Source organism: Ursus arctos, unplaced genomic scaffold (genome assembly GCF_023065955.2).
Source record: "Ursus arctos isolate Adak ecotype North America unplaced genomic scaffold, UrsArc2.0 scaffold_23, whole genome shotgun sequence".
Lineage (NCBI taxonomy): Eukaryota > Metazoa > Chordata > Mammalia > Carnivora > Ursidae > Ursus > Ursus arctos.
Genome location: NW_026622908.1, coordinates 3,196,195 through 3,220,476, shown reverse-complemented (window position 1 = coordinate 3,220,476; position 24,282 = coordinate 3,196,195). Strand labels below are relative to the sequence as shown.

Genomic DNA, 24,282 nt, shown 5'->3' with positions numbered 1-24,282 from the left:
CCTTGCATTCTATTTTGCTCTACAAAGAATGGGGTACAAGGAGGAAGAAAATACTTATGGTGCCCAGTGAGAGAGAGAGCATGAGAATACACAAAGAGCTCACTTTCTTTTGCTCTTAATGTCTTCCTGTCTTTCCCCCTAAGAACACTTTCTTATCATGATTTCCCAAAGATCTGAAAGAGTCCATACACCAGAGGGCATTTATTAAACTAATTGGTGTCTCCATTAAAAAAAAAAAAAGATATGCATTTGTTGGTCTGATTATTTATTTGATCATTATTTATTTGATCAAGATAACCACGTCCCCATAAAGCCCGACTTCATGTGATTTTAGTCCAAAGGAAACCACCTTTATATTTAACTAGCTAGTATAGCCTAACCCTGGAGAAATTCAGAGCTGGGGCATAGGAAGAAGGATTGGCCATTGCAGGCAACAGCCTGGTTGAGTGGGAGGCAGCAGTGATATTTAGGCCAGTGACGCTGGTGAGAGAACTCTTCTCTTAGCCCGTAACAGAGTAGGAAGGAGTCATGAGTTCGAGTTCCGGCATGACTTACTTCCCAGCTGCGTGACCTTAGGAAAATCACCTAACTTCTCTGACTGCAGTTTCCTTATCTATTACTTCCTCACCTGGATATCCTATCTAGCTCACAAACTGTTGTAAGGATTAATGAAGTCACGGATGTAAAACACTTCTCATAAGGCGCTATGTAAGTGTTAGGCACTGTTACTCAGGTTAACGCTAGTTAACAGAATTAGAAAATCTGAATTCTAGTTCTGACTTTGACTTTTACCACCTGCAGGACACCGCGATTTAATCTCCCCACAGTCAAGATTCCCTTCTCTAAAACTGGGCTGAGAATACAGGCCCTGCCTTCCTCCGAAGTGAACACAAGGAGCAAAGGAGATACCTATGAAACTGTTGCACGCCGTCAGGTGCCGCCCTGATCATGGCTGCAGTGCAGAACCAAGTGTCCAATCCCGCTAGCTTGACTCATTTTCTCAGAAAACAGGCACCTGCATTGAATCGGGACTCCCGAGGGACAGGCGCGCTCATCTGCGGAGCCCTTCCCACTCGGCCGGGCCGGGGCTCAGACCTGCAGCACGCATCTGTTCCCACCGTTTTCACGGGATGCGATGCCATGTCAATGTGATTGCAATCACTTTGCAGACAAGCAAAGGAACCTTCAGAGAGGCTCAAGCGTGTGCCAAATCCCCAGCAGACCTGAATCCATATTTGTCTGCCTGGCTTCCAATGTACTCCCATTCTGTAAGTGAGTCAGAATGCCCGGCTGTGTTGCACAGAGGACAGAGGAGAGGTCAGCCTAAAACCACGGGGGCCAGAGGGGCGGCTCGCACGCGCTGTGTTTGCGCTGCCGGGCGGCCTTGGCACCTGCGCTCTCAACTCTCCGGGACTTTCCTCACGTCTCTGAACCAAGAAGCACCAGAAACCTCATGGGGGGGTGCCTGGGTGGTGCAGTCGTTAAGCGTCTGCCTTCGGCTCAGGGCGTGATCCCAGCGTTCTGGGATCGAGCCCCACATCAGGCTTCTCTGCTGGGAGCCTGCTTCTTCCTCTCCCACTCCCCCTGCTTGTGTTCCCTCTCTCGCTGGCTGTCTCTCTGTCAAATAAATAAAAAAAAGAAAAGAAAAGAAAAGAAACCTCATGGGGAGCTATGGCTGCTGGGTGGGGGTTCTGTGAGAGCAGCTGGGGAAGGGGAGAGGAATTCAGACATTACCCCTGTAAGGGCAGCATCCTTGTTTGTCTTGTTCTCTGCTCTATCCCCAGCACCGAGACGAGAACCCAGCATCAAACAGGCACTGGGTAGTCTGGATGGAGGACATGCTTCCTTACCTCATGCACCTGGCTCTTTGGAAAGTGTTTGTGTGGGAGGGGTGAGGAGAGGAGAGCTGGGCGGGCACCCTAACTGCTGAGACCAGACATCCACACGAGCCGTGCTCTGTGAACTCCACTGTTCGGCAACAGTGCTGGAGGGGAGCCTGCGTCACCATCAGCCAGCTGAGAGGACAAACACCCTGAGGCCACCACCCTGGCCTCTGGGATGGGCTTTTCACGGACAAGTGACACCTCTGTGTTGTGTTGTTCTCAAAGGAGTGGGCTCAGAATGGGGAAAACAAGCATCAGGTGCCTGAGTGTGTCCATACTGTCATATGTGCGATGAGGGCAGGGGCCATAAAACCAGCAATGACCTACATGTCGTAGGTCTAGGAGGGGACACGCGGGAGGACAGGGACCGTGTAGGTATGTTCAGATACCGCCTGAGGTCCATGGTGACAGGAGATCGGGAGTCCCCAGCAGTTTTCCCACGTCACAGCCTTTTGTGCAGATGCTTTTAGGGTCAGAGGCAGACCTCCAGAAGCGGACCGAGGGCTTTTAAAGAGGAACATATAATCCCAAAGCTCTGCTCCTTTCCCCAGGCTTGGCCCTTGGTCTTCGAAGCTAATCAGTCAACCTCAATAGTTTACCACTCACCAGAGGGACAACTCTCTTGGCAGGTTGATGGGAAGTCACATTCTCTAAAAGTAAACAAGGTCTTCTATTTTGCCTGAAGCTGATCAGTTCTGTTGGGATTTGGATGCTATCAGGGGTTAGGGATGAGACAACAATTTAACACCAACCGTGAAAACCAGGAGAGAGAGAGAGATTTTTAAGGCCGGCTCAGCAGCCTCTCCGGATTAAGATGCCGTGTTGTGAACAAACGCGGGCTTCTCAATTCCCACATCAAGACCTCCTCTGAGGGATAGTGAGGGCGGGGGGAGGGTGGGGGAGGGCTGGGGACAGAGGGGTGAGGTTGAATGCAGACGCATCTGCGTGTCCAGACGCTGGGTGTGTGCTATGGCGTACTCACGCGGGTACTCGTGGCCGAGCCTGTGTCTCTAGGCCATTGGGGCACAGGAGCGACGGCGCAGAGGGTGTGAGCCTAACTGCGCTGCCGTCTTCTGGGTGTGCCCACGGTCCATGCCCCTCCTGGGGAAACTGGACTGCACTTAGTACTCTTTGCTTGTGAGAAATGTCAAGACCAAAGAGCATTGCAAATAGGTTCCCCAAACCAAAAAGTATCCAGATAGAAGAAGACCCGAGGTCGCTGGGGAGGAGACACTCTGCATGTCGTCCGATCGCTGCACAGACGCTGAGTGAAGGACAGCGTCTGGGGTATTTTGGTGATGACTAAGGCAGAATGTGGCCCAGTGGCCTTACTAATCCGCCAACCGCCCAGAGGAAGCCTTCAGTCAGTATGAGGAGAAAGAGGACAGGTAATGCCCATGCCAAGCACTTACTTCCATGACCAAATCTTTCTACCTATCCAAACAGCAAGGCAAATCCTAGACATAAATGGAGCTGTCGGGGGGCTGGACTCCTCTCAGGATGGGCAGCCCCTGGGCACACATGGTTCAAACTCAGCCAGGGCCGGGCCAGACAGAGCCTGCCCACACCCCCTGCATTTTCTAGCAGAGCCAGTGGGAAGTGGAGTGAGGACTTCTCAGCCCCTGGAGGGCCTGGCTGGCCTTGCTGACCATTCCCACCACGTGACCCAGGGCTGGCCAGACTGTTATAATCCCGTCATTCTGTAAACAGAGGTGTGACGAGTGAAAGGTTTAAACATTCCTCTCCAGTTTCCCCTGCTGTTCTCAGCTGTGGACTAAGTGGTGGGAGAAAGCAGGTGGATGGAGAAAGGCCTTAAATGTTTGGCTCAGAGAGTTTCCAGAAAGGCTGCCCTGGCTTGCTCGGATGAGGAAGCCCGAAGTGGGGATCCTTACAGAAACAATAGCTGGGCTGGGGAGGAACGAGCCTATGACTGGCCTCCAGAAGACGACTTTCACTCAGTGGGACATGTGGTAGGCCACGCAACCCTCACACAGAGCCTCTGAACAGGGCAGCTCGGGGAGCAGAGGGAGAGAGAGCGGCTGGGTGCAGCTCAGCTCCTTTGCTGCTCTGCTGAAAACCCCAGCAGCCCTGCACGCCTTCCTTCCCCAGCCCTGGCCTTGCTAGCCCATTCCTTCCTATAGACAGGTCATGGCGGAGCAGTGTGTGCCCGCTCCTGGAGTTAGCCCGAAGGCTCCAGTGTTCCAGGGTGCAGACCTCAGTGGAAAAAGTGACCACTGCTCACAGAGCTGAGGAAAAGACAGAAGGCTACGTGGCCACAGCCCCACCTTGGGCGGAAGGGCTGGCAGGACCAGACATGACTGACCACGAGTAGGAGACTGTCGGCAACCTAGAGAGTCTGAGACACACACAGAGGCCTGCAACCCTCTGGGGCCCTGTGGAGAGAGGCAAGCTTTGTAGGACTACCTGCCACCTAACAGCTCTGGGCCTCCACTTTTTGATCTGTAAAATGAGCACATTACATAAGATAACTTGTGTCATACCTACTACAGACATGCCATCATTCGAATGAAATTATAATGGCTCCCAAACTTCACAGTTCCCAAACTGTGTACCAAAGCACCCCACGGCCCCATAGTGAGCTTGCAGAGGAGCCGTAGGGTACTTTAACTTCTCTAGGGAAACGCGGTGAAGTCTGTTATACACCTCGTAAAATACCCCTACCAAGTTATTTGGACTTAACTACTTAGTCAACAGACCTTTTAGATATTTCTTTTGATCTAGGGGCACTGTGATAAAAATCACTGAGACACTAAGGATGCTGTTCAGTCAGGGAAGCTTGGGAACCTCTTCCAGCTCTGAGCTCCTCAAAGGCATACCTTATTCTCCTCTGTGTATTTGCTACGCTCGTCAAAAACAAATAAAACATGGGCGATCGGTGGCTCAGCCGAAATGAGCGTCTGACACTTGATTTTGGCTCAGGTCGTGATCTCAGGGTGGTGAGATCAAGCCCCGCGTCAGGTTCCACACTCAGCGTGGAGCCTACTTGGGATTTTCTCTCTCCCTCTCTGTCCCTCCTCCCCTGCTATGTCTCTTTCTTAAAAAAAAAAAAAAAAAAAAAAAATTAGAAAAAAACCCAAAAAATTCAGCCCTGAAGTTGGCACCATGTGTGGAAGGAAGGAAGGAAGGAAGGAAGGAAGGAAGGAAGGAAGGAAGGAAGGAAGGAAATGAATGGAACGGAATGTATAAATGTAGCATCACCACACACTCTGTCACTCACGGCCACGGTATAACGAGTCTAAACTGCTTAACGAGTGAGAAATCGTCTGCACCTTTCTCTTAGGAGGCCCCGATTTCCTTAAACAAATACTCAGTGGCATGGCCTGTCAGTTCTGTGCCGTGCCCTTCCATAACCAGTTTATATCACTGAGGTTAGCTACACGGCGCCGGGGGGACGTCCAACAGCACCGGGTCACTAAACTGCGCTTTACTCATGTCTCCCGTGGGCACTTGATCTGTGTCATTTATCAGCATTAACAGACCGAGCGCATGGCATTCTTCCTTCCCTTGCCCCAGCCATGGGCAAAGACAAGTCAAACAAAAACCAGGCCGAAACTTACTCGTGGAGTCCTCTTTCTTGGAAATGTGAGGTTGAGATAGTTATGAGAAATGGAGGATTTGGCCAAGCTGAGGTCAGCATTTTCTCCATAGTTTTTGCCCCAAGAATCTGTTAGGAAATAAAAGTATGACTGAGATCAGACCCCAAATAATTCCCTCACCCTCAACTGAAGATAAAAAGGGGCTGTGTAGGGGCCTGCTGCAGCTCTACTCAGTGACGTCCCAGGCACAGGGGCAGACCTTCGGCCTCACGTGGCCCCTGCCCCGCACGCCCACTCGCACACACGGGTCTGGGCGGGTGGGGTCCACCCCAGTTTGGCCTCAAAGTGTGAGGGAAGGCAGGGGCCGGCCTCAACACACTTGACACCGGTGTGGAGAGCAGCCAGATATGGGCACAGAGCAGAGATGGTCCAAGGGCACAGCAAAGCGTATCCCAAAGCAGGGCCTTACCCACAGGCCTCAGCGGAGTGCCCCGGAAGAGCTCGTAGAACTTGGAGAGGTACATGACCATGCTGAGCTTGTCGGGCTCCTGGGCTGACGCCATCTCCTTGCCCGTGGTCACTGGGGGGATGCCAAACTCGCGCTCGGCCACGTCAAAGGCCAGCTGGTTGTTCTCCACAGCGTCATCTTCGTTCAGAGAGTCAAAGTTGCTGGAGAATCAAGACAAGGGACAGGAGACAGAGGTGTGAAGAGCTGAACCAACTTACCCATAAACGGCACTGTGGGTGACATTCTGCTGGGTATCGGCACATGGGGAGGGGCAAGGGAGCCGTGCCCCCAGCTCCTGCCCCCAATCACCCCAGCCCCCGGCTGCCCTCCCCACCCCACTGCCCCCCACCCACTACTGCCCAGGGAGGCTCCTTCTCGCTTGGGGTGGGGACCAAATCAGATGTAGGCCATGACAATGTCACTGCTGCCCGGGCTGAAACAATCAGAAAATAATTTCTATGCCTTTGGAAAACTTATCTGTTTCTTTATTTTTAAATAGTTTCTTTATGTGCTTGTGCTTTTAGAATCAAGGGATATATAACATATAAAGTAACAAGTGAGCGCCCCATCCCCTTCTTGAAGCAGCCTCACTCCCTAAAGGTACCAGATGATTACCCTCCGGTAGGTCTCCTTTCAGGTTCCGGATGAACGTGCTTGTGGGTGTGTGGTCACTCTGCAGTCGGCCTGAATCTAACACTAATAGGTGTACTGGCCCTTCAACATCACAAAGTGTGTCCAATCTTCCCTGTCAATGCTGCCATTATTCCCAACTTACAGACCAGGAAACAAACTCAGAGAAGCTAAGTGACCTGCCCAGTGCCACACAGCTAACTGGTCTGCATCTCAGATCTAATTCTTTTGGCTGTAAAACCCTTGAACTGGTCCCCAGAATACTTTCTGCCTTGTGGGGACAGTGCCCAGGTGTGAATGCTCGGTTTCCCCAGCACGGGGACGGAGGGGATGCGGGGACAAGTGTGAGCACGGAGCCTGTAAACACAGGTCAGTTGAACTGCTGACCTTTATCAGTGCAAACGGCAAAGAACAAACTTAAGAAAGACTCAAACCAAAGGTGTATTTTGAGCCAAGATGCCACATCCAGCAGAACATCCCTGGCTCCCCTTGTCTCCAGAGTCCCCCTGGGCCATGGAGGGCTCAGCAGGTGCAGCCTGCACCCCGACTCACATCAGCTCAGGCCGGAAGCGGTGGATGATGGCGCACAGGGCCAGGCCGCTGCGCCAGGATGTGGTCAGGTCGGTGACGTTGACGTGCTGGTAGCCCTCGGTTTGCTGCTGGCACCAGGTTAAGAGCTTGCTGGGCCGGATGTCTAACTCTGCGGCAGGGGGAGACAGATAGGGGTGGAGAGAGTCACGGAGCAGGTGCGACTGAGCTGCTTCTTGAGGAGTGTCGAGGGAGTCATCAGACAGAAGCATTCCAGGAAAACAGAAAAGGGCCTTGCCGCAGGAAGCATCTAGAAAGGCCTGCCAGGCTGTGTACAACAGGGGCGGCAGCAGTGGGGCATGAGGTGTGAGGGGGAGGGAGGGGAGGCTGATAAGGCTGTGTGTGCCAGTGGCGGGGAAGAGGTGGGGTCTGGGCAGGCAACAGAAACCGGAGCGGTCTCTCAGCAGGATGGTGACCTGAACAAGGCTGGACGGATGCTGGGCAGTCATTCATTTAACCATCCCTTCCCTCCACTAGGAAAAGAGTGGAGCACATGGGGCCTGTTATCTAGCTGGGGAGACAATATCTCCATACTGGAAGCAACAGGGAAAGAAAAGCAAGGCCCGGTGCAGTAATTCCGTGGTTCACTTTAATGTCCTAAGTGCTCGACACATATTCACTCCTTTACAACCAATCTGCGGTTGGGGTTGTCCTTGTCCTGGTTTTACAGACGAGGAAATGGAAGGACAGAGGAGAGGTGCTTCGCCAAGGTCACATGGGTCATAGCAGCAGAGCCAAGTGGGCTGCAGGGCCTGGGCCCCACGGCCACCCCGCAGGCCTCCTCCCTGCAAAGCGTTCCCCCACCCTGCACCCCAGCAGCCTGGCTCAGGACCTGGAATGGCAGCTTACCCCTCCTGGAGAGGCTCATGGATCTCCTCACCGAGCCCAGTCTTTCAAGAGGGCACTGGTGCAGCTCCTTAGTGATGTACAAATGCTTCACCTACAAGCCAAAGAGACCCCGCAGCTGCCCACCGGTATCTCCCCGAGGCCGGTCTCAGGGCCGGCCCGGCTTCTACTCCACATCACCATCCTTTCCCTCTGTCGCTGGAGGGCATGACTTCAGTCCAGGGGCCCAGAGAACCTGAGACGCGGAGCAAAGGATCTCAGCTGTCCACCCAAATGGGGGGGGTCTCAAGTGTGAAAACACGCAACTGGTGGATTTTACAAACATCACACCATCTTTGTGCTTTGCCAGAAGTCAGCGGCTGTGGGTTCCTGAGTCGACGGGAGGAAATGCGACTCCAAGACTGGGAACTGAAAGGACCTGATGGTTGGCCGAGTAGACTGTGAGAGAGGTGTGCTTAGCAACACAGTGACAGTAAACACGTCAGCGTGTGTGCAGACGAGGACAGACACTGCGTGTGTTCTAGCTCTTTCCTGTGGGCTAAGAGACGCTGACTCCATTGTCTCTTGTGCTCTCCTACAGAGGAACTGGTCCAATTGGTGGCCTCCGCCCCAGGGGCACGGCAAGGTTTTGCGTGACCTCCCACCCACCGCTCAGGGCAGGGTGGCCCCGATGGGGCCCAGGGAAGGACTTACCTGATGGGGCCTGACACAGTTGGAGTTGAGATTTGGGTACCGTGTCCCTGGGTCCAGCGTGTACTGCTCAAAGTTCTTGTTGATGTTCTCCGGGGTGGTCTGAGGTAACAGCCGGTAAAGACTTTCTCTAGAATGAGGCAGAGCCCAGGGGTCAGGGACTGCTCGGGCAGCCTCCTGCCTGTGTCCCCGTCCACCCCTCCCCCTGCTCTTAAGGGCTTCTTAGAGGTGTTTGTGTACCTCGTCCCTGCAATGTCTGGCCCCCGTGCCTCCTGAGACTCACAAAGTGGGGGACAGTTGAAGGGCTGGAGAGGGGTGGGACGGGGTCCAGAGGCAGTAATGCCAGCCTCCTTCCCCTAAGCAGAGGGCAGGGACACCAGAGCTGGCAGCCAAGAGACCTGTGGTTTTGCTATAACCACCACTCAGCCACGCTGCCTCCTGTGGCCTCCTGTCCCACATGACCACAGGCCTCCACACCCAAGACCCGCAGAGGCCTGCCCTGCCCGCCCATCCTGACGTCTCCCACTCTGCCAGCTGTTACAGCCACGTGGCCAGCAGCAGGGATCTGGGAGGGAGCCCTGGATCTCAACAACAGCAGAAGAGGCCTGAGAGGTCCAAAACCCAGCCCCCCCACAAGGGAGGACACTCAGCACCACAGCTGAGGCTTCCCCTCAACCTCTTCCTGCTCACAGTGACTGGGCTGTGCTGGGAACCCCAACTTCAGGGCCACTCCAGGTCAGGATTTCTCTTCTGCATTCAGGTCCTAAGGTCCTGGCCCCCAGAGAAGTCACTGGAGGGAGTAGAACGTAACACAGAGAGTTTCCCTGGGGATCCTGGGGATCAAATCAGGCCACATGTGGGAAGGAAATGAAAGAGGACAAAGGCTCCAGGTTCATCCAGCCCTGCTCCCTTTCCTGTCTGAGCTTTGGAACCAGCCCTGCCCCCAGCTGGGAGCCTGGCAGTCAGTACTCACCTTTCAGCAAGCAGCTCCAGGGGAGGGGTGCCCTGGTCCCAGCTTTTCACCATCCATGCCGTGTCAAAGGCTGCCAGGAAGCCTCGGGCACAGCCTGTGCCCATGGGCCAAAATGGCTGGAGAAAAAAACATGCAAAATTCCAGTTGGTTCTCATGCCGCCCCCCCGCCCCCGCCCCAGCCTGTTATCCCACTCTGTCCAGCACTCAGTGCTTGCTGAGCCGTGGGAAGGCACTGGAGGGAGTGTGGGGTGACAGGGCACCTCCCCAGGATTCACCACAAACATGTTCAGCTACAGCACAAAGTCACACGGAAGGGGTGCTGTGTCACAGGGACAGCAAAACTGCTCTGGGGCTCAAACAAGGCACAGGCAAACTCCCCCCACCAGTGAGATGAAAATCGGAGAATGCTTCACAAAAGAGTTGCATTTATGCTGATTTTAAAGAACGGGTAGGCTTCTCATCTTGATCCATTCAAGGAGAGCGTGGGCAAAGGCCTGATGGAGGAACAGAGGAACAGCGCAGAGTAGCAAGAGAGAATGCTGAGAAGGGAGCCGGGGACGGGGTGGAGGGGGGCAGATCACAGTCCACACGCCATGGTGACCGAGGGCTGGTTGGCCAAGCTAAGTTCTAACTGAACTGTCCCATGGGCACCCAAAACATGGTTTGGAACTTGACTCTTACTCGGGATAAATATTTTTTGGTTAGTGCTTACTTTAAAGATAAAAATGTAACCCTGCTGAAAACATTCGTTCAGTCTAAGGATGCTTGCATTTGCCGATGCTCTGGGAAGCATTTTGAGCAGGGAGGCCACGGATGGAAACCGGACTTTGGGGCCCACGTGCCCTTTTGCACCCTTTACGATCTCCATGTTATAGGACCCCAGAGAGCTCCCCACGTGAGGAAGAAGTTGGGGTCCAGCTGAGGATTCTGAAGAGGTCCAGGTTCTGAAGAGGACCACCTGTGAAGGCTGGAGCAGGGCCGACTAGCTTCGTACTTTGACCAAGTGATCAGCCCAGAGAGCCCAGAGTGGGGAGAGGAAGGCAGAATGAGCCCCTCTGGGTCAGGGGACAGGGCAGGCCAGGTGCAAGCCAGAGGCCGGGATGGGCTTGGCCAAGTCTGGCCCGCTGGCAGGGAGCCTGTCCTTCCCCTGGCTGCACGAGAGCAGAAATGCAGCGATCTGTCTTCCACCGGGAGTAGGGGGGGTTCCAAACGCAGGCGCTACCTCGAGCAAGCTGTCGCCCACCAGGGCCACGAGGAGCTGGTGTGACTGGCGCTCGCGCACCAAGGCTGCGTTCTCGGAGGCGTACATAGAGGTGAAGTCGAACATGGCCACGTCGGGCTGCCCATAGTGGTTCAGAGCAAAGTCTAACGATGGCAGCTGGTAATTGGTGGCGAAATCTGCAGCCTCGCGGGCGTAGGAAAGCAGGTTGTCCTGGTTCACGTTCTCTGCGCACAGCAGCATCTCTGTGTCGATGAAGTCCTGGGGAGAGAACGAGAGCACCGTGCAGGAGTCCGCCCTGCAATGGGCAAGCGTTCGTACCCACATGTTTGCAAAAGGACTTGGACTGGGCTTGCACAGCAAAGCTAAGCAAAATAGAAAATCAGGGCCAAAGGAATCAAGAGGAACCAAATCAGTCATCCATCAGGGTTGACAGAGCTGTGATTAGGCCTCACCCTTGGCTTTGAGCTTCCTGGCATCCAAGGCAAATGGGAAATGTGGTCTACGGCAACGCTCTCCTTATCAGAAAGAAGGAGGCGGAGAAATTCCTAGGGGAGGAAATTTTTTCCTGGCACTAAATTCTAAAAGAACTGTCTCACGTAGGAATTTTGACAGAGAACATAGTGTAGTCTTGTAATGACCAGCTTACTCAATAATGGTAAATTTGTGGTAAATTTCGGACGGCTGGTTCTTGTGATAACTTTCAGTAAAATTAATAGACAAGAGAGCAAGTAAGGAATAGTGATTTCATAGTGGACTAAGCTAAGCTAATATGGTCCAGACACGCTGTGTTTAGTGGTCAAACAAGACCAGAAAAGACATGGGTGCCTGGCAGAGCTCTCAAACCTTCTCTCTCTTCCTGAGAGGCTAGGGCTGCTCGGGGCTCTGCTTTGCTCTTACATAAGGTGCTGTCACGCCCCCCACTGGAAGGAGGAGGGCCCCGGCTTACAGGAGCAGGATATCCATCCCTGAGGAATGCTGGCAGGGACCCGCGGGACATCTCCCAGAGTCTGATCTGCTCGTCATATGGCTAAGAAACCAGAAGGCTATCTTTCCCAAAAGGAGACACAGAAAGTGCAGATCCCAAGGGGGCCAGGGGTGTGGCGGGAACCCGTGTGTAAGACCAACTAGGTCTTGGGGTTATCCAGAGCATGAGGTCAGGTTCCACCTTTGCTGCTCACTGAGCAAATCTGGGCAAATTGCTGAACTTTTTTGAGTTTCCATTGTCTCATATGTAAAATGGGAATAACAAAATCCACTTCACACAGTGAGGACCGAAAGAAATCATATACATAAAACCCCCAACCTGATGCCTGGCACGTGGGAAGTGCTCAGTAGATGGCAATTTCTGTCCCCTATAATTCATGACGGCACAAAACATAGTGTATGGTGAAGTACATTCCTGGACCCACCCAGGCCCCAACAGGAGCAGTCACAAAGGTCTTAGAGGGCACAGCCACATCTACAAACAGAGCGACCCCCGTGTCAATTTTCCTAATAACCATGATTTCAAATACCTTGTTCCAGAAAGTCTAACATGTTCACACCAAACTACATCACCCGGATCGCACCAGCACTGGCCCGGGAGCCCTTTGTCAGGTCGTGGCATTCAGGCTCCTGCTATTCACTTGTCCTTTCTCGCACCTGTTCCTATAGTCACATGACCAGTTCCCGCCCTTAAAGGTGTGGAGAGGAGACAGGGAAGGGTGAATGGGGAGGTTTTGAAAATAGCCCCTCTTCAAAGCATGCCACAGGTGGGCTGGCTGGCCAGTGAGTGTGAGCACCGCACAGTGAAGGTCACTGGTGCTGGTGGCCCGGACAGGAGCATGGGAACCTGCCCAGGGAGCAGACCCCCAGGCTGTGTTGGGCTGAGAGCCCACCTGGTCCAGGGCTGCTGGGAGGAGCCACGGGACCTTGTCGGGCAGGAGGTTCCAGGGGACTGGGTGGATACAGAAGCAGGACCACGGGGATGGGGTGAGAGCAAGGACAAGGAAGAGAAAGGTGGGAATGGGGCACTAAGTAAAATGGGCAGGCCTGGAGAAGCAGTTTTAAATTAAGACAGAGGCAGGAGAATGAGGGTGGGTCCCATTTTCCACAGGCACAGGTACCAAGGAGAGGCTGAGTCCTAGGCAAAGAGGAGGGGCAGCAGAGGGAGAAGCAGCAGGAATAGCACAGGTGGAAAATCTGACAGGAAGAACAGTCACCCCACGTACTGAGCTGAAAAGAAGGCTGGAGACCAGAAGAGAAGGTCAGGCAATGGCTTCCAATGAGGGTGGGCTCGGCATCAGGAGACCAGCTATGATGTGTGCTCACCTTGCCCACCTGGCAACAGCACTCCCTCCCACAGTGGCGAGACCAAGGCTGCTGCATCCAGGAGCCCTAGCCTGTATGTATGTGGCCCGGCACAGGCAGGGTCCCAGGGCAAGGGGCCACCCTCCTTGTGACGGAGAGCAAGATGGACAGAGCTGGAAGCCCAGAGGCATGGTTTCCTGAGGAGAAACTTCACTCTCCCTTCAGGAGCCACGGAAAGAAGCCCAGAGGTCAGCAGCAATAGATGGGGAAGCAGATCAGTCAGTCATTCAACACACACTCACTCAGCACCTCTGTGTGCCTCTAGGAAGATGCTGACCCAAGCAGGGAGAGGAAATGTGAGAGGACTTGCCATTCCTCTGGGAGCAGGACAAGAATGCTAATTTGAGTGGCTCGGGGTAGATGGACCAGCTCCCAGCTATGCAAATGCTACAGAGCTTGGCTGGACACAGGGACACTCAAGGCCAGAGCTCCTGAATCGAATGGCCGTCCAGCTCTCTCATGTCTGGCCCGGGGCCTGTAATTTCTAGATGAGAATTCCTGTCTTATACCTAGAGGACCCTCAGCGCCAGCTCAGAAGATGCCCCTGGAGTCTGTGAAGGAAAGAAAAGCTGTGGTGAGGACACCCACGAGCCTGGGATCTGCTCCCAGCTCTTCCACAGTCATGATGGGTTCACAGTGAGTCATGCTTGCCCACCTGTGCTGTGACAGAGAGATGGGAGTATGTGGGGGCTTTGACAACTGCCAAAGAGTTGAGTCACCATGAGCAACATGTCATGGCCTGGACAAATGCCCTGGGATGCCCTGAGGGAGCCTAGTGTCCCAGAGGCTGGAGTACTCAGCCAGTGAAATAGGAAACCCACGTCAAACTCTGCCTGAATCCCTGGGGGTGGGGGTGCTGTTAAAAGCCTCCTCAGTCCCTCCTTTGCAGAGGTGCCCACTGCACTTGCAGCCCTGGAACCCAAACAGTCCTTCACTATCTGCCATAGGCCTCCCGATGGACGAGGCAACTTCAGGAGGGATGCCTGTGGAGCAGAGGACAGAAGGGGGCATCACCCCACCTCCCCCAGACCTCGTCAGCTATGGAGTACCAGACATTGAAGCCATTGCTCACACATCTGCTAACTGGGCCCAGTCAGCTTCCTCCAACCGCTGTCCTCCTGTCTACAACTCGGGCTCTCAGCAGGGACCTGAGCCGCATGCAGGAGGCCCAGGGGACGGCTGGGTTACTCATGCCACCCGGCCGGCAGCCAGCACAAAGTGGCAAGAGGACAGACACATTCTTCTCCGACAAGCAACAATGAATGGTCACCACGCCGCCCAGGCTCCAGGCTGACACGTGGAGAGCAGGCTGACCTCGGATGGCAGGATCCTTATCTCGAGGCACCAGGCAGCAGCCGGGGCAGGAACGGAGGCTCTGGAAGGGTTGGAAACCTGACCAAAGAAGCTTCCAGCCCAGGGACCCCAATTCCATGTGCTTTCTTCCAACCTGGTGCTCTGGTGAAGAAGGAAGATGTAAAGGCAGGGCCAGAGGCCAGGAAGCCAGAAGGACAAAAAAGCATGTGTCCAAACCAGACAGAAGTTACGCAGGGAATCTATAAACCCCTTATATGGGCCAGGCACTAGGACAGTTGCTCTGGATACACTTTCTCATTTACTCCTGCAAACAACCCTTTCAGACAGAAACCATTATTCCGAGTTTCCAGAGGAGACTGAAGTTCAGAAAAGCTGAGCCGCTTAGTCACAGTCCTGAGTTAATCCGAGTCAGAGCCAAGATTCAAGTGGAGCCTTTCTGACCGCAAGAACAGAGAGCTCCCCGCCACCCACCATGACAAGGCAGCCACAGAGGGAAATTCACCAGCAAATGTTGTCTCAGTGCCCCACTAGGACAAGGAGCCCCATCAGCCTGCAAATGGCGTGGGACCTCTCGAGACAGGGGCAGGGCTGCATGAGACATGGGGAAGGAAAAGACTCGGCTGATCTCTTGGGGGCAAAGACTTACACGAACACCTGGGTGAGGGTCTCAGCCCAGCCCACAGCTCTCTGCAGAAACACGTCTGCGTGTACTGGCGCAGACGCCTTCATCCAACACTCAAACCCAGCACGGAGGAGGAAAGTGGCGGGTGGTGGTTCTTTCCCGCCTCCCCCACCCCTTGCTCAGTTCCCCGCAGGACAGCATCTGCTCCTGCACTTGCTGGGTCACAAAGGGAAAGACAGGACATCGCAGCCAAGAGATACATACATTAATGATGACACCTTTGTCAAGCAGGCTCTGCTTCTTGGCGGTCATGACAAAATAGTGGGTGCAGTCCTTGTAGTAGACAATGTTCTCAAGGTCGATCCCTGCGAAGAGAAGCGTGCATGGACTCAGTGTTACTCCCTCAGTGTCTCTGTGCCTCACCGCCTCACAAGTCACTACTTACCTGCATATACTCACGTCAGGCAAGTTTTTAAAGCACAGAAAGCTGGAAAAGATAAACCTTACCCAACTCCACACGGCTAGCTTTTATTGTACCACTAAGACACTATGTGCTGTTTTTTTTTTAAGATTTATTTATTTTAGAAAGAGAGCACACATAGGGGAGCAGGGGGAGGGGCAGAGGGAGAGAGAGAATCCTAAGTGACTCCTCTCTGAGCACAGAGCCTGAGATCATGACCCGAGTCAAAATCAAGAGTTGGCTGCTTAACCGAATGGGCCACCCAGGTGCCCCAAAGACATTATGTGTTTTTAAATTAAGATGTAATTGACATATAACATGACGTCGGTTTAAGGTGCACGACATGTTGATCTGATAGATTTACATATCGCAATATGATTAAAGCACTTAGAAAAAGAAAAACCTCCAAGTCCCTAGGGGCTGCAGACAGTATTTCCAAGTTAGAGCGAAGTACTGAAGAAGGGCCAAGAGCTGACCGGGGCATAGCAGCTAGCGACAACAGAAACAGGATTTGAACCCCAGCCTATCTAATTCCAAGTTCCATCCACCATGCCCTCCATGTGGCCAGAGATTCAAAGAGCTGTGTGAGGGGCGCCTGGGTGGCATAGCGGTTAAGCGTCTGCCTTCGGCTCAGGGTGTGATCCCGGCGTTATGGGATCGAGCCCCGCATCGGGCTCCTCCGCTGGGAGCCTGCTTCTTCCTCTCCCACTCCCCCTGCTTGTGCTCCCTCTCTCGCTGGCTGTCTCTATCTCTGTCGAATAAATAAATAAAATCTTTAAAAAAAAAAAAAAACAAAGAGCTGTGTGAATTCTTTCAAGACTATGCTAAGCAATGTTTCCTCTATCCCCCTGTGTGTGGGGAAATCCAGATGCCCTGGCGGGAACAACTCAGTTTAAAGGGCTGGGTTGTAGAGCTTTGCACTTCCAGCAATTGCAAAAACACTTCATAGACTAGGTTTCTGCATTTTAAGAAAATGCTGTGAGAGCTTAGCTCAGTGGTTCTCAAAGTGCGGCCCCCCTGGCCAGCACCATCAGCATCACCTGAGAACCTGGAAATGCTAATGACCAGGACCCCACCCTGGGTCTAGTATATCAGAAACTCAGGGTAGGGCAGCAGTGTGCACTTTGACGAACCCTACAGGTCATTCTGATGCACGGGTCCGTTAGAGAACCACTGGCTTCGCTTCTTCAAAAGGAGAGAAAGGAACAGACAGAAAATCACTTATCAGCAGTCGACATGGGCGTGCTGGGTAACCACAGGAACCCCTTTATTACCGTTAAATAGGAAACAGCCATCCATGCATTGGGCCCCCCAGAGAATCGGAGGAAATTCATCATTGTCACCGTGTGAGGGGCACTGTGAAACATAGCCAAAGGTGACCATCCCAGCGAAATTTAAAGGAAACTCATTGAAACATTTGGGAAAACACACTCAATGTCCTGTCATAATTCATATTTGGTGGTTTGTTGAAGTATTTATCTTCTTAGTATTTGAGAGGAAGGGAGGGTTGGACTAATTCTTAAATCATTCAGAGGAACACAATATGCTGGAAGAAAATACTCTAATAAAATTGTGCCACCATGGTGCAACTCAGAGGGTGACACAACGAGCACACATCCTCGTGGCCAGGCAGCGGCACAGTCTGCTCAACAAGGAATCCCATTCCTAAAAAACCGACTGGAGATATTCCAGCAGGAGCGGTTTGCTCTGTAACGGTCAGCAACTGAAAGGTCTAAATCAGAGGCCAGCACACGTTTGCCATAAAGGCCAGACAGTAAGTATTTCGGGCTTTGCGAGCCACCTGGGCCCACAACCACTCACGGGGGAGCAGCCACAGGCAGCCACGTGCACAAACGGGAGTGGCTGTTTCAATAAGCTTTCATTTACGGACCTGGAAACCTGAGTTCCATATAACTTTCGAGTTGTCACAAAATATTCTTCTTCTGCTTTTTCTTCAGCCATTCCAAAATACTGAAACCATTCTTAGCTTGAAGAGAATACAGACCCATGTGGCCAACCACAGTTCTCCAGCCACAGATTTAGATGCTTGGGCAGGGACACACGTCCACTTCATGAGCTAGTCTGCAGCCTGCAGAACTGACCAGCAGGAGGACTCGGCGGCAATATGGACAGTGCTTACGATGCCGAATGAGAAAACCAGAATCACAGACAGTAGTGACGCTCTGCTAAGAGCTGGAGCCGTGTAAAAAGCGAGGGTGCAGGTGGACAGTTACTGAAAAGCAGTGTATGGAAATGAGAACTATCTCTGTGCTAGGTGACGCTAAGTGTGGATGATTTATTTCTAGCATAAAAATTTTAGGGGCATCTGTGTGGCTCAGTCAGTTAAGCTCTTGGTTTCAGCGCAGGTCATGATCTTAGGGTCCTGGGATCGAGCCCCACGTCAGGCTCCCCGCTCAGTGCAAAGTCTTCCTGAGGATTCTCTCTCCCTCTCCCTCAGCTCATCCCTCCCCTTCTGTTCCTCCCCTGACCCACGCTCTCTCAAAATAAATAAAATCTTTTTAAAATATTTTACTTAACACTGTTGTTACACTGCCTTTCCAAGAGAGATACAGATTTTAGGCTGGAATTTACTTAACTGGCAGAGGGTTTCATCCCTCTTTCTTCTCACTGCGCTTGACTTCTCTCTACCATCTTTCTGACTGACAGGCTAGCTGTTTGTTTATTGACAATCTCCCCCCATAGACTATAAGCTCCAAGACAGGGGTCTTGTTCTGCCCACTGCTCTTTCTCAGGCCGTTGAGCAACATCTGGCACCGAGTAGGCAGTCAGTAAGTATTCGTTGAGTAAATGAATGAGTATCTTCAAAAGACGCTCAAGGCCCATGGCTAGGGGACAACCGATGCCCTGGGGCGAGTACCTGTTCCCGGGGCATCCCTGGGTGTCCCTTATGGGGAAGGGCAGCAGGCAGACTGAAATAAAGCACCTACACTTCTTCAAAGGCCAACCCCTGGTTACTGGCTCCCTCCTCAGAGGGCTCCCTGAAGCTACCCCAGGCAGAGACCAACGTCCCTGCATCAGGATGGTCTACCCGGGTCTCCATCACTGGACAAGGACCCACTTGGGAAGCAGACCACGTCAACCTCCACTTTGTATCCCACGACACTGAATACCAGCACACAAGGGGCATGTTGAGTAAATGCTGAGGAAATACATCTTTATCCGCTTTCATGTACAACCTCCGGAACTTTCCCTCGAGAGGCTCACTTGTCCTTGAAGGAACCCTGCCCATTTCCATCCTATGGAGAAGTCCCTGCTTCCTCTTTATCAGAATGAGTCTCCCAATCCCAAGAGCTGGGAATGCCCAGCACAGACAATGGTCTGGTTTAGAGAAAGGTGAAGGTCCCACCTGTTTCTTCTTTAAGGTCCTGAAAAAATTTCTGGTTGAAGATGAAAGCCACACCACTGATCTCTTCCACCTTGGCCTCAGCTGTGCTGTTTCTGTTTATGAAGTTGGCGGTGATGGCAATAGCCAACTTCCCACGGAATTCTTTCCTTCTGAATCCTGCATGAGGAAAAAGGGAAAAAGGGAGTCTTTCTTCTGCATTTGGTGTGAAAACTGAGAATGATTACGGAGGAAGCTGTTCTCAGATGCCTCAGAGGCCAGTGAAACCAGAGTTCTGATCTCTGGAGAACAGGGGCAGGTGGAAATGCCAAGGTTCATACCCGAGGAAGAAACACATCACCAGAGGCCTCAGTCAGGGGGACTTTCTCCTTTCCTAAAATCTATAGGATTAATTAGTCTGGTTAGGCTTCTACAAACAAAAGGCCAAAGTGATTTTCCCAGCAGGCTCATCCTGCCGGAGATTTGTCAGGCACTGTTGCCACCTACACCCATGACACGTGCACTGGGAACTTCTGCGATTAAAACTCGGTGGTTAGCATTTTTCAGGGATCCCCCCCTGTGCAAAGTAGGATTCTGAGACTGAATTCCTGTGGGGTGGGGATAGTCTCCCATGATGGGAGCTTAGTCCACACTCAGTAAACATATAATGAGCAGACAAAAGTCTGACTTGCAGTTGATTTAATACAATGATTCCTTGGGGTTCTTCTAGTTGCTGATGGTTTACATTAAAATTGCTTTTTAATGGTGGTGACACAGAGGATCCCAAGCAGGTGGTCACACTTCAGCGGACCATCTTCTGCCAATCCCCTTTCTTTCTAGCATCTGGTTATCCCACAGTCCTGAATCTTCCCTCTGCCCCAGACACTGTTCTGTACTTAGCTGAACTCAAAGTTCTCATCACAAGGGCAGGCTCTCTGGACATGCCTTTGTCTTCAGCCTCCTCTGGGAACTCCCCCTACATTTGCTCACCGCATACTCAAACCTCATGCTGATTCCCAAACTTCTCTGTCAATACTCCCTTTGACTAGAAACCTTGGGTTTTTCCTCAATACCTCCTCTTTAAGTCATTCTTCATTCAACTTTTATTCAAATAGTCAGAAATGGCCATTATTGTCTAGTCTAGTATTTCTTAACTGGGAGTGACCTTGGCCCCCAGGGGGCATCTTGGCAATGTGTGGAGACATTTCTGGTTGCTACAACTTGGGGGGTGCTACTGGTGTCTAGCGGGGAGAGGCTAGGGATGCTGCCAAGCATCCTACTGTGTGCAGGACAAAGAATGATCTGGCCCCAAATGTCAATAGTGCCAATATAGAAAAACCCCACTCTAGTCTACTTATTTGGTGCTAAGCTGCCTAAATAGCTCTCCTTCTTCTCACCTTTCTTTTCCTGCCTACAAAATGCCTATACTCAGGCGAAGTGTGGATTTTGGATTGGCAAATATTCAGACGTACGGTTTCACCCAACCACCAAAAAGGCCCCGTAAATTCCAACAGCACAACAGCCAGGTTAGCAGCTTAAAAAGTCTTTGTCTGATATGGGTTATTGATTGCAGGGGTCAGGCAAGTATAGGGATGGAGATGAAGAAAGAGGCGCAGGAGTGGGGAAAGGGTCCTGATGACACAGAAGGCCAGGTAGGCGGCCCACACCTCCCGAATCCTCCAGCATTAGCTCTCTTTCCAGGAGTGTGTTCTGTCCTCAGAGGACGTGTCCTCCCCATCAGAAATCCGCAGCCTGCAGCCCTCAAGCAGGGCAAGCTTGAAGAGCAGATCGAGCCACCGATCTGAGCAAGGTCACATGGGACCAGTTTGTCTACAATCTGTGGTCTCGTATTCATACAGTTAGCACCAATTAGTACAACCTCCGGGTCAATTAACCTTTGAGGGACGGGTTAAGGGATAGAAGACATTTCTGGCAGTGGCACTCTTCTCCCAACCTGACCAGATCTTACTACAAGAAAACGTGTTATGCTTTCAACACCAGAACTCAGAGAAGCATGGTTTTGCACCCTGACAGTCTGGGAAAAGTTTTTCTTACTGCCCAGCAGTGAGTGTGCTTAAAAGTTACAGAAGAGATGGGCTCCTCCTGCTGGGGTATTACACGTGACAGAACAAGAAGGCCACTGAGAGTATAACAATGGTTGTCTTACCTAGATGAAGTGGGAAAATGCTTAGTACCACGGATTCGTGGACAGGTGCTCAATAAATGCATGTTGACTTTCAATTTCCATAACACTTTACCTTTATAAAGCATTTTCACATACGAGTCCTTTCCTAGTCCTCATGACAATGCTCTGAGAAGATTCTATCGTCTACATTTTACAGATTTGGGAAGCCTGACACTCAGAGACCATGAAATGCCCGCCCTCTCAATGCTCAGCCTCAGGCACGGCAGAAGTCTGCCCTTCTCTCAAGGCCCCCGTCCGATTATGGCACCTGCCATCTTGCCCCCATTCTGCAGCCCCCCTTCAACTCCGATGCCCCCCTTCCTCAGCTCCAAGAAGAAGAGTCTTCACCTTCCAGTGTGTTCCTGCGGCCATCAGCACCAATGATGACATCAAACTCAAAGTCCGATAGAGAGTGGTCCGCAGGGAGAAATTCTGCCCGCCAGCCGATTTCTGCAGAACAGAACAATTCTTTGAGTTGGCAGAGAAAGGTGGGAGGTCCCTTCGGTGTTGGCCAGGAAAAAAGAGATAATAGAGGCACCCTACACAGAGCTGCCAGAGGAAAGACCCAGAGTTATCCTAATTCATGCTCTACCTGGAGTCCTCCTGGCTTCAGTATCAGTTCAATCCAGGACAAGGCAAACCAGCAGTGCCAACCCCATGCCTGATTTAACTGGTTTCTCTAAAGGCTGGGAGTCTATCCTCAATGATTCTCAGGCCAGTCTCACTTGAACCCTGTTTGTCTCAGTGTATTCTACCGTGTTCTCTTCATATTCCCCTATATTCCTCCTTGCTTTCCCATTACCAACCAGACCCGAAGGACGTGCAGGGTGTCATGAAAACAGTTTGACTTCCCACTTCATTACACTCAAAATGTTCTGTTGGGCAGCACACAGCCTTCGATGAGAATACTTCCAGGTAAAACCTTGCTGGTCACTCAGAATTGGGTCTGAGAAAGGTTAAGGGCACACGTGTCTCTAGAAGTTCAGTAACAGATGCCGTCCTGCTACAAAAGCCACCGAGGGCCTCTCCTACATTCTGAAATATTCTGGGCGGAGGACAGGAGAGGCCAGAGTCGAAACGAGCCCGTGAGGCTCTGAGGTCTCTGACACGGAGCTGCCCAAACCACAGGCCCTGCCCAGGCAGCAGCAGCTTTTGATAAGAAACAAGCTGCAGAAGCATCATGAACACTCTGACCGTGCTGTGTGTGAGATCAGCACCTGCGTGAACGCACTAAAAGGAAAAAGGGAAACATGGCTAAATAATGAGACCTACCCACCACGGGCGAATGTTGTGCTTTGTCAATTTTGCTTCAGTAAGGCTTCAGAACATTACATACCAAATAATATCACAAGCATTTACTTCCTATTTGTTCTAGAAGCTTCACTTTTTTTTTTAACTGGGTTTTCAAAATATCACGTGGGTACAAGTGTAGCCACATGGCCGTGTGTGTTCCCACGCTGCCTGAAGAACATAGGAACGAACTTCATCAAACTACCCAATCTAGGTCTTCTATCCTAATTACCTAGGACTTCGTCTGTCAAAGTACCACCTCCGACTGACAGGGCAACCAAATTATAGGTTTAATGGCTTAAGAAATCCCCCGGGAGGAGAGAGCAAACCTAAAGTGCCAGCATTGGGCAGAAAAGGTAAAACATCCTTCGATGGAATCATGCCCAACATCTGCCGTCAAGAATAACTCCTACGGGAACATTCTCTGAGGCTACAAAGGCGATCCCCCCTTGGCAACACCTGACTTCTGGACGTAGGAGGAAGGTTATACTGTACTTTGATTCTCTTGATCTTCAGGAGGCTCTAGAACCTTTACAAACTCCACGTTCACATGGATTTCAACTCCCAGCATCAAGGCCACCTTGAATAGGATGAGCTGCAACTGACGAATGCCTGTTAGAAAAGAAGGGGGAAGAGAAGCAGTGTCAGTAGCAGTGCTTGAGTGCCTCTGTATACAGGGTCCTCTATCATCGCTGCTCAGTGATCTCTGAGAAAAGCAACGTAGTGACAATGATCACGACTGAGAACTAATTATGTGCCAACCACTCAGTGTTTTCTCATTCAACCCTTACCGTGACCCTGTGGGGTAATTATTCCCATTTTATGGATGATAAATTGAGACTCAGTGAGGCAAAGTGACTTGGTAAAGGTCATACAGCAGCAAAACTAGAATGTGGACCCAGACCTGTCTTATTTCAAGACTGTGCCTTAGCTTTTAGAAAATGCTGTCATGATGGAGGCTCTCCCTTTCCTGCCTCCTCCCTGAGACGGGCTAGAGGTCTGACAAGGCAAAGACAGAAAGAGGAGTAGACCTAGAGAGTAATGGCCACGAGTACAGTCAGTGACGAAATGGCTCATGTTGTGGGGGACCGGGCCTAAGCTCTAAGCCATCCAGGGTCAGCGTCAGGAGGAGAATTCTCTCCACAGAGCCGGCCTCATGGTAACTCACCTCGTAGCCACTCCCCTAAACCCCCCAACGAGTGTCACCACCTCGCTTCTCTACCTCGTCCCTGGCCATTCAGCACACATGAGTATGCCTCCAGATATTCTTCTGTAGAGCGAGAGACTTTCTGTGGGTCCCTCTGTACTTCGTGGGCTTTGGTCACTAAACATTTACTGAGCATCTACAATGGGCCAGGTGTTGTGCTGGACACAGAGACACGGACCTCACTCTAGTGGAGGAAACGCAGGTGGACAGACTAGGGCAGGCCACGGTGGCCTGGGGCGGGGCAGGGGAGTGGCAGAACAGGGCCTGAGTCACAGAAGCCAACAGGGTACCAAATCCCACAGACAGATTAGGGAGTATGACGGCTGCAAGAGGCTGGGGCACTTAGGAGTTAGGAGGCTTCTGGGGGTGGAAATCTCAGTGAAAATCTCCTTCACGGGGGCTGGCAAAGGAGTCATTGCAATGGAAGGAGGCATGAATGGGACACATAGACAAAGTCTACATTCCCTCTTTCTACAGTGCATGCTTTAAAATAGGAAAAAGTAAAGGAAATTAGAGAGGGTGGAGGGGCAGTGAGGTAAGGGGCAGGAAACCAGGAGGCAGCAGCGTGGAGCACAGCAGCCGCTCTGCGTCAGACATGGGGCGAGGGGAGGCACC

At 52.0% G+C, this 24,282-nt stretch overlaps 1 protein-coding gene across 18 annotated transcripts in view; it reads right to left on the bottom strand.

Moving 5' to 3' along the window:
* Positions 1–24,282, bottom strand: part of LOC113246261 (F-actin-monooxygenase MICAL2) — a 137,707-nt gene that overhangs the window by 27,745 nt on the left and 85,680 nt on the right. For all 18 annotated transcript variants that reach the window (XM_026486796.4, XM_048214022.2, XM_057317062.1 and 15 more), the window contains 11 exons: positions 22,956–23,072; positions 21,519–21,620; positions 19,010–19,165; positions 15,447–15,547; positions 10,898–11,155; positions 9,676–9,791; positions 8,706–8,832; positions 8,016–8,106; positions 7,131–7,278; positions 5,910–6,109; positions 5,462–5,568 (listed from right to left, as the gene is read on the bottom strand). In XM_026486796.4, coding sequence (XP_026342581.1) covers positions 5,462–5,568; positions 5,910–6,109; positions 7,131–7,278; positions 8,016–8,106; positions 8,706–8,832; positions 9,676–9,791; positions 10,898–11,155; positions 15,447–15,547; positions 19,010–19,165; positions 21,519–21,620; positions 22,956–23,072 — 1,523 coding nt within the window. The remainder of the gene's footprint in view (positions 1–5,461; positions 5,569–5,909; positions 6,110–7,130; positions 7,279–8,015; positions 8,107–8,705; positions 8,833–9,675; positions 9,792–10,897; positions 11,156–15,446; positions 15,548–19,009; positions 19,166–21,518; positions 21,621–22,955; positions 23,073–24,282) is intronic.